This window comes from Bos indicus x Bos taurus, chromosome 3, assembly GCF_003369695.1.
Source record: "Bos indicus x Bos taurus breed Angus x Brahman F1 hybrid chromosome 3, Bos_hybrid_MaternalHap_v2.0, whole genome shotgun sequence".
Classification (NCBI taxonomy): Eukaryota; Metazoa; Chordata; class Mammalia; order Artiodactyla; family Bovidae; genus Bos; species Bos indicus x Bos taurus.
The window spans coordinates 20,114,271-20,129,751 of NC_040078.1; the positions used below are offsets into that span (position 1 = coordinate 20,114,271).

At 35.4% G+C, this 15,481-nt stretch overlaps 1 protein-coding gene across 1 annotated transcript in view; it reads left to right on the plus strand.

The window, feature by feature from the left end:
• Positions 1 to 15,481, plus strand: part of GOLPH3L (golgi phosphoprotein 3 like) — a 50,449-nt gene that overhangs the window by 17,853 nt on the left and 17,115 nt on the right. The window contains exons 3-4 of the mRNA XM_027534411.1: positions 8,004 to 8,135; positions 9,482 to 9,596. Of these exons, the coding sequence (XP_027390212.1) occupies positions 8,004 to 8,135; positions 9,482 to 9,596 (247 nt within the window). The remainder of the gene's footprint in view (positions 1 to 8,003; positions 8,136 to 9,481; positions 9,597 to 15,481) is intronic.

Below are 15,481 nucleotides of genomic sequence, written 5' to 3' on the forward strand. Positions count from 1 at the left end.
AGTGTGTGATTCTTGCCTGGAGAATCCCCATGGACAGAGGATCCTGGCAGGCAACAGTCCATAGGGTCACAAAGTGTTGGACATGACTGAGTGACTTCACTTTTCTGTAGTGTGTACATTCTGTTCCATAATTTACACAAATGTTCAATGGAGGAAAGCCCCAAAACTGTGGTGAGAGAAGCAGCAGATGGGAAAATTGGTGGGTATTAGAAAAGATATGTGTAGTGTATATATAAAGAAAAATCTGGTTTCATATATATATATGCAAATAGTAAGATGATAGAATTTATGAATAATTTTATTTTATATAATTCTTTTTTCTTTCTGTATTTTCTAAAATATATGTATACTGCTCAGTAACAGATTATCGGAAAAGAAAGGCATATAAGTTAGTTACTGTTTCTGATGCTACAATCATTTTTAAATTGTTTAGAATAAAAATTAAGGACATTTTTCCTGGTCAGAATGAGGTGTAAAGCTAAGATAGGAATATTCAAAGATAACCAGTTTTCTTTTATTTTGGATTTCTTTTTCACTGACAAGGGACTGTACTTAGTCGCTCAGTCGTGTCTGACTCTTTGTGGCCCCATAGACTGAGCCCACCAGACTCCTCTGTTCATGGGATTTCTCAGGCAAGAATATTGAAGTATGCTGCCTTTTCCTACTCCAGGGAATCTTCCCAAATCAGGGATCAAACCCATGCCTCGCTTCTCCTGCATTGGAAGGTGGATTCTTTACCACTAGCGTAACCACTGTGTTATTTGTTTTTATTTTCTGAACTTTTAATAGTGGCTTTTATTTTTTTTAAAAAAAGGAGTTCCCTGGGTGGCCTAATGGTTAGGATTCCTGGCTTTCACACACACATACACACACAACCTCAATTGGCAGCCCTGAGAAAACTAATAAACTGATTATTATGAGCAGCTTTGCATCTTCCCACCCAATGTTCTGAATAATCCTAAAAGGATATAGTCTTCATGTAGTTTATTGAGAAATTTTATCCATTTGTCTAGGTTTATAATCCATTCTTCCCAATCATGCTGAAATCATGTTAAAAAATTAGAATAACATCCAGGTCACAGTTCCTTATTCCCCATTATGATTAAGCAAAGTGAGCTTTTAGTAATGCTTAATCTTCTTTCTAAAATGTCTCTTTTGGCTCTGTGGACATAGAAATATTAATTGGGATTAGAGTGAATCACATTAATTTATAAAAGAGGAAAATAGATCAGATCTTGGAGCCATTCATTTAATAGAGTACTTAAGTCTTTATTGAATTTGTTACAATATCGATTCTATTTTCTGTTTTTGGATTTTGGCCATGAGGCATGTGGGATCTTAGCTCCCTGACTGGGGATTAAACCTGCACCCCCTGTATTGGAAGGCGAAATCTTAACCACTGGACCACCAGGGAAGTCCCTAATACCCAGAGGGATGGTATGGGGAGGGAGGAGGGTTCAGGATGGGGAACACGTGTATACCTGTGGCGGATTCATTTTGATATTTGGCAAAACTAATACAATTATGTAAAATTTAAAAATAAAATAAAATTAGAAAAAATAAAAAATAAAAGAAAGTAGTAGATGAACTCTTCTTAAAGTAATTTTTAGAGGGAAAAAATGAAATAAAACTCATTTTGCTGATAAAACTTTTTCTTGTATAATTTTTGATAGTCCTGAAGATTATCTTGCAGACATTGGGCTTTGGAATTGGGCATATAGGAAAGGCTTCAGGAAGACACAGCAAAATTCCTTCTGTAATGGAAAGTGAAGCAATTTTAATGTTGAATCTTCAGATTAGGGGGGAGAGAAAGATTTTTTTCTGAGATTTTTTTCCTAATAAAATATTTTTTTAATTTGGAAAAATTAGAAAACCACTTTTTAAAGTAGACAGTATTTTACATAACTGTGATAATCTTGAATATGAAATTATATATTTGCCTGTTTATCATTCAACTTTAATGTAAGGATTTTCTAACATTTTTAAAAGCTCCTTTTAATGATGCTTTATGCTTCTTTAGTTTCTTTCCTCTTTTTATCCCAAGCAGGCAACTTTAAAATCTTTAACCTTCAGAGTTGTTTTAAGGTGTGTGTTTAAGAGGTTTGAATAATGAACACTTGACTAAGTGGAAATTCAGTGCAAAGGTGTTGACTCTCAGAATTTATTGAAATCTTATTGCCCAAAGTTTTACAAGAATAAAATAGCGTTGTCAAAAGTTTCAATATGTATAATCTTTGACTCAAAAATTTCTTCTAAGAGTTTATTCAACAGAAGCACACATACAAATGAATATTTCTTTACAGCATTTTTTTATAATGGCAAAAAACTGTAAGCAACCCAAACATACATCAATAAGGACTTGAATAGATAAACTATAGTGTATCTAAAATGCAGTACTATGCCCATAACAATGATTGAGGTAGCTGTGTGTTTAGTGATGTGGAAAGATATCCAAAATAATGCCTAAGTGGAAAGTTGCCACTCAGTATAATCATATTTCTGTATGTAATATTAGCAAACGTATAATATAATAAATTACTCATATGAAGTCTAGAAAATATCCACTAAACTGTTACGTGGAAGTGATAAGATTATGAGACTTCTACTTTCTAAAATTATACATTTCTAAAATATCTCCTCTTTTTTTGACAATTATATATTACATTTATAATCAAGACAAAGTCTACTATTCAAAGATCTCATTCTGCCAGTCCTCCAGTATTTTCGGTCGATCATGAAGCAGTGTGCAATTTTGGTTTCTCGGTAGATTCTAAAATTTTTCTCTTTGTCTTTTCCCTCACGTACATAGCCCTTGGTAATTAAATGTAATGATTGAATGGTGAACTTCATTATGCACATGCTAGATCATCCTGCATACTAAAGCACTGACCCTTAACACGGAATCTTCATTATACATGGCTTGAGAAGATACCAAGACAGCTAGATAAATTTAGAGGAAAATGGACTTCAGAGTTATAACTGTATTTAAAAGTCTTCATGTATATATTCTTATACTTTTTACTATTATGACATGATTCCATAAAAAGTTAAAAAACTGATTTGAAGAGTTTTATATAGTGTGAGATACTATGTTGGGAAAGGGTGATATTGAAAAACACAGTTTGTACATCCTGGCCATTGTTTCTTTATTTGCAGTACTTCTCATTTATATTCTGTTGACAATCTGACATCATTGTTACTGAAACAGGAGTTATATGGTCAGGTAGAAATGAAAACAAGGAAAACTTTCCTTTAATTGCTATATTACTGGTTGAAATGTTTGTACACCTGTTGAGATTCATAGTCAACAGGATTAAAAGTTATACCTAAGTAAATTATATCTAAAGTAAATCTAAAGTAAAGTTACAGTTTAACCTTAACTAGACAGCTAACTTCTATAAAGCCAAGTATTACTCAGGAGTAGGGGGTGGTGGGTAGGCTTACTCCCTCCTTAAAGAGGAGTTATAAGGATTACTCTTGAAGTAGCCATGAGGCAGGCGGTCAAGAAAACTAATTCCACCTTTGAGTCTAAGATCAGACCCCCAGGAAATTTGGATAAATCTAGGAATGCTTATAGTTCAGGCTGAGCTTTTACCAAGTTAAATCATAAATTTGTGCTTTCCAGAAACATTTATTGAGAAATACTGTCATATATTCTCTCCTTATATAGAATATATAATAAATTTCCATTCTACTGAGGACAAGCAGTTGATTGCAATATGAAATAATAAATGATAGGGGAGAAGTGGACCCACACACACACACCCAGGTGAGGAACCTAACCCAGAGGGTAGAGTGGAGGAAAAGATAATGTTAGAGAAGATTATGTGGAAGATGTGACCCTTGTACTCAATCCTTAAGAACAAGGAAGAGCTAAGTAAAGAAGAGTTTTGTTTCTTCTAGACAGAACTGTGTGTGCAAAGGCCAGTAGGCAAAAAAGATGCATTAAGAGTACTTAAAATCATTCCAGAAAGCTGGAGAATAGTGTTCTAGGGAAAATAAGCCAGAGAGAAACAAGTAAGCAGCCTCCTGGTTTAAGTGCAATAAGGGAGACCCAGGTTCAATCCCTGGGTAGGGAAGATTCCCTGGAGAAGGGAATGGCAACCCACTCCAGTATTCTTGCCTGGAGGATTTCATGAACAGAGGAGCTTGGTGGGCTACTGTTCATGGAGTCAGAAAAAGTTGGACAAAACTAAGTGACTAATACTTTCACTACTACTTTCACTAAGAAATTTGGATTTGACTGGGAGGAGCAGAAGGGAAGGGAGTTATATAATTTATTTGAGCTTGAAGGTTATGGGAAAAATGGAATTGGAAGACCTCCAGTTCTGCAGTATAGTGGTAAGACTTAATTTTTTTTAATGTATTGTTGGAGGAATCCCCTGGTAGTCCAGTGGTTAGAACTTGGTATTTCCATTTCCAGGGACCCAGGTTTGATCCCTGGTCAGAGAACTAAGATCTCACAAGTCATATAGTGTGCTCCCCCCACACCCTGCCAAAACTGTATTCTTGGCAGTCTCCCAGTCCCACCATGCCTTACTCACAGCAAAAGCAAATGCAGATCTTCTCTAAAGAAGATATCCTCACCTACTTCACTGGTGATTCAGTAGCTGAGACTGCAAGCTCCCAATGCAGGGGGCACAGGTCTGATCCCTCATCAGGGAAGATCCCATGTGCCACATATTGTGGTAAAAAAAAAAGTAAAGGAATACATCCTCAGTTTCGGCCTCCAAAATCTCATAGATTTACAAAAAATTAAATACGGGCCTCTTAATCAAATGTCATCAAACATACAAAGAAAAATACACCCATGAGAAAGAATCAGCAGAAGTAACACTGGTTCATTCAAGGACCTTAGATATTAGAATGATCAAACAATGTGAAATGTCTATGATATTTTTAAAGAAATAAAAGAATCATAAAATGAACACAAAATGAATCACAAAAGAAGAAATGATCACAAATGACCAGATAAATGTGAAAAATAAATGGAACTTTAAGAGATGTAAAGCAGTGGCTCTGATGATAAAGAATCTGCCTGCAGTGCAGGAGACCAAGTTCGATCCCCGGGTAGGGAAGATCCCCTGGAGAAGGAAATAGCTACCCATTCCAATATTCTTGCCTGGAGAATTCCATGGACAGAAGAGCCTGGAGGGCTATCCATGGGGTTGCAAAGAGTTGGACACTACTGAGTGACTAACACTTTCTCGGGGTTAGTTTAACATATTAAGTATAGATGGAGAATAAATTGGAAGTCAGATATGAACTAACTCTTGAGAAAGCAATATAGAGGCAATGGAAATGGAAAATATATAGGAGAGGTTAAAAGGCATGGAGGTTAGAATAAGAAAATTTTAAAGAATTAAGGGAATAGAGGAAAGCCAAAATTCTTAGAAATAAGAGTTGACATTTTTTGAGAAGTAATAAATGAGCCTACAGATACAGGAAGTGTATACCAAACAGGATACATAAATTCACACACACTTATGTTGTAGTCAAACAGAAAAACACCAAAAGAGAAAATCTTAAAGGACCAAAGAAAAAAGACAAGCCACCTACCACAAGCAATAAGAATGATAGATTTCTCACTGCAACAGTGGAAGCTAGAAGAGGAGGGCATAATATCGTCAATATGATAAAAAGAAAACTATCCATCTAGAATTTTATGTCCAGAAAAACAATATTTTTAAAACAATGGTAAAGTGAAGACATTTCAGATCAACAAAATAGAATTTGCCTTCAACAGACTTTTACTTAAGGAAATTCTACTTTAGGAAGAAGGAAAATGGTACCAGAAAGGAGATCTGAGATGCAAGAAGGAATGGTGAGCAAAGAATTTGGTAAGCATCTGAGTAAATCTAAACAAGTGCTACCTGTATAAAATAATGATGTCTAACTTGTGAAGTAAAAGATGTAATATTGGACAATTAGGAGAGATTAATATATTGATTTGTTTTAAAAATAAATTAGATAGTATATTAATTTTAAATTATCATGCATGTTAAAATTGCAAAGATAACTTCCTAAAGAAAAGTGAATGTATAACTTCTAAATCAATAAAGAAGAAAACTGGATGTTTTGGGGCCACACCATTTGGCATGCAGGATCTTAGTTTCCTACCAATGATTGAATCCACACCTCCTGCCTTGGAACCATGCAGTCTTAACCACTGGACCACCAGGAAAGTCCCTGGAATTTTTAAAAGCTGTTTTTCAAGGCTTTGCCACTTAGCTTTGTGACCTCTGTCATGTTACATAACCTCCATAAGCCTTAGTTTCCTCATCTTTAACATGTGGATAATAGTAGAACCTCCCTTACAGGATTGTTGTGAAGATATAATCATATAATGCATGCAAAGAAGCTTAGCACAAATCTACAACATAGATAGGTGTTGAGTATATATTAGACATTACTGTTACGAATAGTGACTTAGTCTTGTTCATGCTTTAAAGCCATGCTAGAATCTGCCAACATCACACCCAGCCTCTCTCCAGTGAGAGGGAAAGCTACACCCAAAGATAGCTAAAAAGTGTTACACAGTTCATAACTGATAGGTCTTCCTTGTATTAGTCACAACTCCTTGCTTAGAACCTTCAGAATTCAATATTGCCTTTCGGTAAAAAGTTCATAGCTTCAAGGCTTTCTACAGCCTGGCCCGACCAACTTGATCTCATGAGTTCTCTTTAAATCCTTGAGTTAAATCTCTAAATGTATTTGAGGTCTCCTTCCTTAATGCTTTTGCTTAAAATGCCCTTGTGAAGAATAGGTAGAATTTGAATGACTTCCTTCATCTGGAAAACCCTCACTGTCTGCTAATTCAACCTATTCTTCAAATCCCAGCTCAAGTCCCATAAGAGTTCCTGACTATTCTAGCCCAAAAGTAATTTATAATTTGAAAAAGTATCATCTAAACCAGGCTTTCTATGGTAATTTATACCCGTTTCTTCTACTCCAGTTTTCAGTTGAGCCTTAATTTAAATTTTATATTGTCACAGAAAGCTTCCCTCAAGTTTGCAGGTCTTTCCAGCTACATTTTCAGATCCTTAAGATAGTGGCTATTAATTGTATATCTTTGTATTCCCTGTAGTTCCTCAGGAAGGGAAACTAACATGTAAGTGCCTACAATATGCCAGGTATTATACTAAATGGTTTCTTATATTGATAATATATATCTTACTTATTCTTCAAAATAAACTTATGTAGACGTTAGTGCCCTTGTTTTACAGATGACGACATTGCACTTGAGAAAGGTTAAGTAACATACCAAGGCACTTAATTAGTCAATGGCAGAGCTGGGTTTCTACTACACCATCCATCAAAATAGCCTGCAACTAATATCTTGGAGGTAAAAAAGCTCAAACAGTATACATCTTTCTACTTAACTTATTTGTATCCCACTGTGAAATTTAGAATGTCATGGAAGCAAAGAAACCAAAATTCTTCTCAAAAGTTGAAATTTGGCATGCCAGTTATTAACTTTGGAGAAGGCAATGGCACCCCACTCCAGTACTCTTGCCTGGAAAATCCCATGGACGGAGGAGCCTGGTGGGCTACAGTCCATGGGGGTCACTAAGAGTCGGACACGACTAAGCAATTTCACTTTCATTTTTCACTCTCATGCGTTGGAGAAGGAAATGGCAATCCACTCCAGTGTTCTTGCCTTGAGAATCCCAGGGACAGGGGAGCCTGGTGGGCTGCCGTCTATGGGGTTGCACAGAGTCAGACACAACTGAAGTGACTTAGCAGCAGCAGCAGTTATTAACTTAACAGCCCAACCATAGGAATTCACAAAGAGTTTGAAGTTAGAAAGTCATACTTTGGGGGGAGGGAGTGGATTAAGGAAGTTAAAGAGACTTTTTTTCATTTATTCTATATTTTTCCTTGAGTTCATGTAATGTGATGTGAAATGAATCACAGAACAAAATGGAACATTCTTTGGGTGCTTGCTGCAAGTCCATATCCCTTTCAGAATGTTCTTTCTTTTCTCTTTTCCCCTTTCCTAGGGTTACACATCTTTCTGGAATGACTGCATATCATCTGGCCTGCGAGGCGGCATCCTGATAGAGCTGGCCATGCGAGGTCGAATCTATCTAGAACCCCCAACCATGCGTAAGAAGCGACTACTAGACAGAAAGGTAGAGCATCCTCCATGAATATCCTCTTATGAAAGGGCAGATACCAACAGTCCATTTTGGAAGAATAGGAAGATTTGAGACGTGAGACAATAAAAATAGCACTTATTCAGTTGTTCCATTGTCTAACAGGTTTAATTATCCTGTAGCAGAGAGAGAAATCTAAGTATCCGTGGTCTAAAGAGTTATAAGAAGTTCATGGTTTTGTCTTCCCTTTTTATGCAGAAAAGTCAGATCTAGGATGGTGTTATTTTTCCGTATTTATCTATAGCTGTAATATTATGAAACAGAGTATTATATAATGAGGAGGTAAACATGTGAGTCAGATGCAGTCTTAACTCTGGTCAGCCTCAGATAACCATTCCGTTTCCCTCCTTCCAATTATTTTGCAAGTACTCTCTAGGATGAGTTACACCACTCTCTCCATTTTCTTATTGTTTTTTCCACTCACAACTTCACTGTCTACTTAGCACTCTAGTGAAACTACCTTCTTAGGTGTCATCAGCTAATTTTCAGTCTTCAATTTATTTTTCTCTTTTAACCTGTATGTGGTGTTTGACACTTTTGACTACCACCTATTTGAAATTTCCTCTCTTCTTGACCTTTGTTATAGTACATCCTCTTGCTTCTCTAGCAGTACCCTATTTCCTTTACTTCTCTATTCCTTAATATCTGTATCTCAATTTATATCACTTTGTATCCTTTTAGAGATATCATTTACCTTTACAGCTTCATCTATCACCCTTATGATATTAATTTTCAAATTTCTAGACCTGTCTTCTTTTTCCACCTCCAGGAACATAGTTAATTATGGTCCAGACATTTCAACTTGGCTATCCCATATCAGTTAAAACCAAGCTTCATCAACCTTATCCGAGTTTCCTGTCTTTACTAATTGTTTCACAAGTTGGTTTTCCAGGCTCAAAGAGTTATTGAATCTTTTTTCTCCATTATCATTTATATTGTTTGCCACTGGAGCCCAGTTCAAGTGTTATTTTTATCTATCCATACCAGATTTTAAATTTCTTGAGGAAACAGAGACAATATGTTATGCTGCTTTGCTTTTCCTATGACATTTAACCCATAGCTCAGATGGTAAAGCGTCTGCCTACAATGCCAGAGACCCGGGTTCAGTCCCTGGGTCGGGAAGATCCCCTGGAGAAGGAAATGGCAACCCACTCCAGTATTCTCGCCTGGAAAATCCCATGGCTACAGTCCATGGGGTCGCAAAGAGTCGGACACGACTGAGTGACTTCACTTCACTTCACTTCCTATGTATAGCATATTCACTGATTTTAATTTGAATGAAGTAGATGAACCAGAGTCTCTTGTTTCTTCTTTTCTGAAAGGTACTGCTAAAGTCAGACAGCCCAACAGGTGATGTTTTACTGGATGAAACTCTCAAACACATCAAGGCAACTGAACCCACAGAAACTGTCCAAACATGGATAGAGCTACTCACCGGTAAGATGATGCAGAATGATTTTTAAAAATCCCACATTTTATAATCTTTACCCTACTCTTAAGGTTGGGAGAAGAAGTATAGAAATTCAGGGTGCTAAGTAAGATATATATATTTCACTGTTAAACTGTACTAAGGAGGGACCAAAAAGGCATGATTAATCAATACATAAAGTTTTCCAAAGCTTCACCTTACCTCTGTATACCTCATAAGCTCACAAGAAATTTTTTTAACATCTGTGTTGATGTATAATTTACATACAGTTGTTGTGTAATTCACATACAGGGTCATCACACAGTTGACCCAGTAAAAGTATACAATTAAATGGATTTTAGTGTATTCACACAGTTGTGCAACCATCATCACAACCTAAGTTTTGAACATTTTCATCATCCCCAAAATAAACCCTATGCTCACTAGCAGTTTTCCCTACGTTTCCCAGCCCTCGTGCTCAGCTCCGACAACCACTAATCTACGTTCTATCTCTGTAGATTTGCCTATTCTGGATATTTCATATAAACGAAACCATACAACTTATGGTTTTTTATGACTGACTTCCAAGGATAATATTTTCAAGGTTCATCCATGTTGTGGCATGTATCAGCACTTCATTCCTTTTTTCCTCAAAGGCAAGTTCAAAAACTTTAATATGAATAACTAAGCCTACGGCATAAAATTATAGGAGAATCTTCCACAGGGCACTTTGAGGTCATAGCCAGTGTCATCTTCTGGAGCAGTTTTTTTTTAATTGAAGTTTTTATTGAGACATTTGTATTGAGTTGGTCAAAAAGTTCGTTCTGTTTCTTCCATAACATCTTACAGAAAAACTCAAAAGAACTTCTTGGCCAACCCAATATATTGACATGCAGTTGTAAGAATTAATACAGAGAGATACCTTTATATGCTTTGTCTAGAATCCCCCACTGGTAAAATTTCTCAAAATTTTAGTATATGATAATCAGGGTACTGAAATTGATTCACCAATCTTGTTAGAATTTGCTGAGGTTTTTTGTTTTGTTTTTTTTGTTCTTTTTGGCTGCACCGTGTGGCATGTGGAATCTTATTTCCCCAACCAGGGATCAAACCTTGCTGCTTGCAGTGGAAGCACAGAGTCTTAACCATTGGACAGCCAGTGAAGTCACAAATTTCCCCAGTTTTAATTTGACTCTTTATTTCCAAATAATATTTCATTGGATGGTTATACTACTTTAGTTATTTATCAGTTGGTGGACATTTGAATTATTTCCTCTTTTTGACTAACGAGAACATTCATAAACAAGTTTTTACGTGGACATGTTTTCATTTCAGGGGAATATAGTTAACTTTATTATGGTGAAATACACATATTTATTATCTTAATCATAAGTGTACAATTCAGTGACATTAAAAACACAGTGTTATATAACTATTACTTCTCTTTACACTCAAAGCTTTCTCATCATCCCAATATCCCTCTTCCTCCCTCTCTTCATTCCCTGGCAACTTCTTATTTACCTTCTGTCTCTATGAATTTACCTGATCTAAGTAACTCATATAGGTGGAATCATACAGTATTTGTCCTTCCATGCCTGACTTACTTGAAAGCTAAGCATTTTTTCAAGGTTCATTGACCTTACAGCTTACATCAAAAATCTCATTCATTTTTATTGTTGACGAATATACTGTTGTATGTGATATACCTACCACGTTTTGTTAATTTCATCTGCTGATGAACACTTGGGTGTTTCCATCTGTTGGCTATTGTGGGTAATGCTGCTGTGAACCTTGTGCATATATCTGATAAAGTCATTGCTTTCCATTCTTTTGGATGTATATCTTGGAGTAGAATTATTGGGTCATGTGATAGTTCAATAGTTTGAGAAACCACCAAACTGTTTTCTACAGAGGCTGCAGTCTTTGACATTCTTACAGCCATGGTAAGGTTCCAGTTTCTCTACATCCTCATTAGCACTTGTTTTGTTTTTAATTATAGCCATTCTAGTAGATACAAAGCGGTATCTCATTGTGGTTTTGATTTTCATTTCCCTAATGATTAATGATGTTGAGCATCTTTTCATGGATGATTTATGTATCTTCTTTGGAGAAATGTCTATTCAGGTCCTTTGCCCATATTTGAATTGGCTTCTGTTGTTGTTGAGTTTTAGAAGCTCTTCCTATAGTCTCAATGGTAATCCCTTATCAAATATATGATTTGTAAATATTTTCTCTCATTCTATAAGTTATCTATTCACTTTATTAAGAGTAACTCTTGATGCACAAAAGTTGTTAATTTTGATGAAGTCCAGTTTATTTGTTGCCTGACTTTTGGTGTCATATCACTGCAATCTTTGCCAAATCTAATGTCATAAAGATTTTCCCAATGCTTTCTTCTAAGAGTTTTACAGTTTTAGTTCTTAAATTGGTTCTTTGATCCATTTTTACTTAACTTTCAAATATGATATAAAGGTTCAACTTAATTCTTTTGCATCTGGATATGCGGTTTCCCAGAACCATTTGTTAAAAATACTATTCTTTCCCCCTTGAATGGCCTTGGAAGTCTTGTTGGAAATCAGTTGACCATATCTGCAAAGGTTTATTTCTGGACTCTCTATTCTGTTGTATTAACCTGTGTGTATGTCCATGCTGTTTTACTTACTGTAGCTTTGTAGTAAGTTCTGAAGTTGGAAAAGTATGAATCCACTAATTTTATCCTTCTTTTTCAAAGTTGTTTTGGCTGTTCTGGGTCTTGTGCAATTCTATATGAATTTGAGGGTCAGCTTTTCCACTTCTGTGGAAAAGGCTGTTAGAATTTTATAGGTATTGGGTTGAACCTGTAGATCTTTTTGGCTGGTTATTGCCATTTTAACAGTGTTAAATCTTCCTGTCCATTAAAAGAGACTTGGGCTGTCTTTCCATTATTTAGGTCTTCTTTAATTTTCTTTCATCAGTTTTATAGTTTTCAGTGTACAAATCTTTCACCTCCCTGGTTAGACTTATGCTTAAATATTTAATTTTCTTACACAATGCTATAAATGGGATTGCTTTCTTAATTTCATTTTCAGATTATTCATTTCTGATATACAGAAACAACTGATTTTTGTGTTTTCATCTTGTACCCAGCAACTTAGTCGAGTCTATTAGCTCTAGTTGCTTTTTGTGGATGTGGGGAGATTTTCTTTGTATAGGGTCATGTCATCTGCAGACAGAGATAGTTGTAGGTTTTCCTTCCCAACTTAGATGCCTTTCATTTTTCTTTCTTATCTACTAGCTCTGGATAGAACTTCCTTAAATTGTTGAATAGCAGTGGTGAAAGCAGGCTTCCTTGCCTTTTTTGTTCCTTGACTTTTGGGGGATTTTTCAGTCTTTTAACCATTGATTATGATATTAACTGTAAGGCTTTCATGAATACTCTTTATCATATTAAGGAATTTTTCTTTTATTCCTAGTTTCCTAGAAGTTTTTATAATGAAAGGGTGTTCGTTTTTGTCATTACTTTTTTTTTTAATTGAAGGATAATTGCTTTACAGAATTTTGTTCGTCTCTAAGTTGCATTTCTGAATCAAGTGACATGGTCATATGGGTTTTTTTTTATTATATTAAATGATGTATTATTGATACATTGTTTGATTTTTATTGAAATGTAATTGGCATAAATGTTATATTAGTTTCAGGTGTATATCATGTTGATTTAGTATTTATGTATATTGTGAAATAATTACCACAATAAGTCTAGTTAGCATCTCTCATCACACATAGCTTTTTTTTCTTGTGATGAGAACTTTTAAGATCTCTTTTCTTAAGTGCTTTGAGTGCTTTGTCGCTTCAGTTGTGTCCAACTCTGTGCGACCCTATGGACTGTATGTAGCCCACCAGGTTCCTCTGTCAATGGGATTTTCCAGGCAAGAATACTGGAGTGGATTGCCATGCCCTGCTCCAGGGGATCCTCCCCACCCAAGGATCAAACCCGCATTATGTCTCCTGCATTGGCGGCAGGTTCTTTACCACTAGTGCTACCTGGGAAGCCCATTTGAAAGTCTGTTTTCTTAGCAACTTTCAAGTATATAATATACAATGTTAGTAACTATAGTTACCATGCTATATATTACATCCTCTGGATTTATAACTGAAATTTTGTGTCTTTTGATCTTCACACATTGTGACATTCTTCCCTTTCCCACCCTTAGCAACTACCAATCTGTTCTGTGTATCTAAAACTTTGGAATTTTTTGGTTTTGTTTTAGATTCCAGATACAAGTGAGATCATACAGTATTTGTCTTTCTCTGTCTGACTTATTTCACTTAGCATAATGCCCTCAAGGCCCATCCATGTTGTTATGAATGGCAAGATTTCCTTTTTTTATGGCTGATTAGTATTCCAATGTATGTATATGTGTGTGTGTGTGTATGTGTATGTTTGTGTGTGTGTATACCACATTTTCTTTATCTGTTCATCCATAATTGATATTTAAATTGCTTCCATGTCTTAGCTATTGTAAATAAGGCTGCAGTGAACATGGGGTACATGTATCTTTTCAAGTTAGTGTTTTCATTTCCTTTGGAAAAATTCTCAGAAGTAGAATTATTATATGATAGTTATCATTTTAATTTTTTGAGAAACTTCTATACTGTTTTCTATAGTGACTGTACCAATTTACATTCTCACCAACAGTGCATAAGGATTCACTTTTCTCTATGTCCTTGCCATCATTTGTGTTTTTTTTTTTAATTTTTAAAATATTTAGATATTTATTTTTATTTATTTACTAATTTGGCTGCACTGGGTCTTAGTTGTAGCATGCAGGATCTTTTTTTTTTTTTTTTAGCATGCAGGATCTTAACTGTGGCATGAGGCATCTAGTTCCCCAACCAGGGATCGGACTTGGGTCCCCTGCATTGGGAGGGTGGAGTCTTAGCTACTGGACCACCTCGGAAGTCCCTATCTTTTTAAAATACTTTTTATTATATATTGGAGTATAGCCGATTAATAATGTGATAGTTTCAAGTGGCCAGCGGGACTCAGCCAAACATACACATGTATCTGTTCTCCCCCAATCTCCCCTTCCATCCAGGCTGCCACATAACATTGAGCAGAATTCCCTGAACACTTGTTATTTTTTATCTTTTTAATAATAACCATCCTAACAAGTGTGAAGTGATATCTCACTATAGTTTTGATTTGCAATTCCTTGATGATTACTGACGTTGAGCACATTTTCATGTGTCTTTTGGCCATTTGTATGTCGTCTTTTGAAAAACATCTAATTAGATCCTTAGTCTATTTGAGTTTCTATTACATTCCTGGGATAAATTTTACTTGATCATAGTGAATAATCCTTTTACCATGCTGTTGGATTAAGTTTGCTAATATTTTACTAAGGATTTTGAATCTACATTCATAAGATTTATTGGTCTGTAACTTTCTTTTCTTGTGATGTCTTTATTTGGCTTTAATATGAGGATAATCTTGCCTTGCAGAATGAGTTAACATGTTCCTTCTTTAGATTTTTGGAAGACTTTGAGAAGGATTGGTGTTAATTCTAGTTTAAATGTAAGGTAGAATTCACTGATGAAGTCATCTGGCCCCGGACTTTTCTTTGTTGGGATGTTTTGATTTTTGATTACTGATTTCATCTTTTTATTTGCTATAAATCTGTTGAAATTTTCTGTTTGTCAGTTTAAAGAATTTGAACTTTTCAAGGAGTTTGTCCATTTTTTCTAGGTTGTCTAATTTGTTGGTTTAACATTATTCATAGTATTATTTTATAATCCTTTTTTTAATCCCTGCAAGGTCAATTGTTAATACCTTCACTCTCATTTATGATTTTTAGTTGTTTCTATCTTTTTCCTTTGGCAGTCTAGCTAAATGTTTGTGAATTTTGATCATTTCAAAGAAACAACTTTTAGTTTC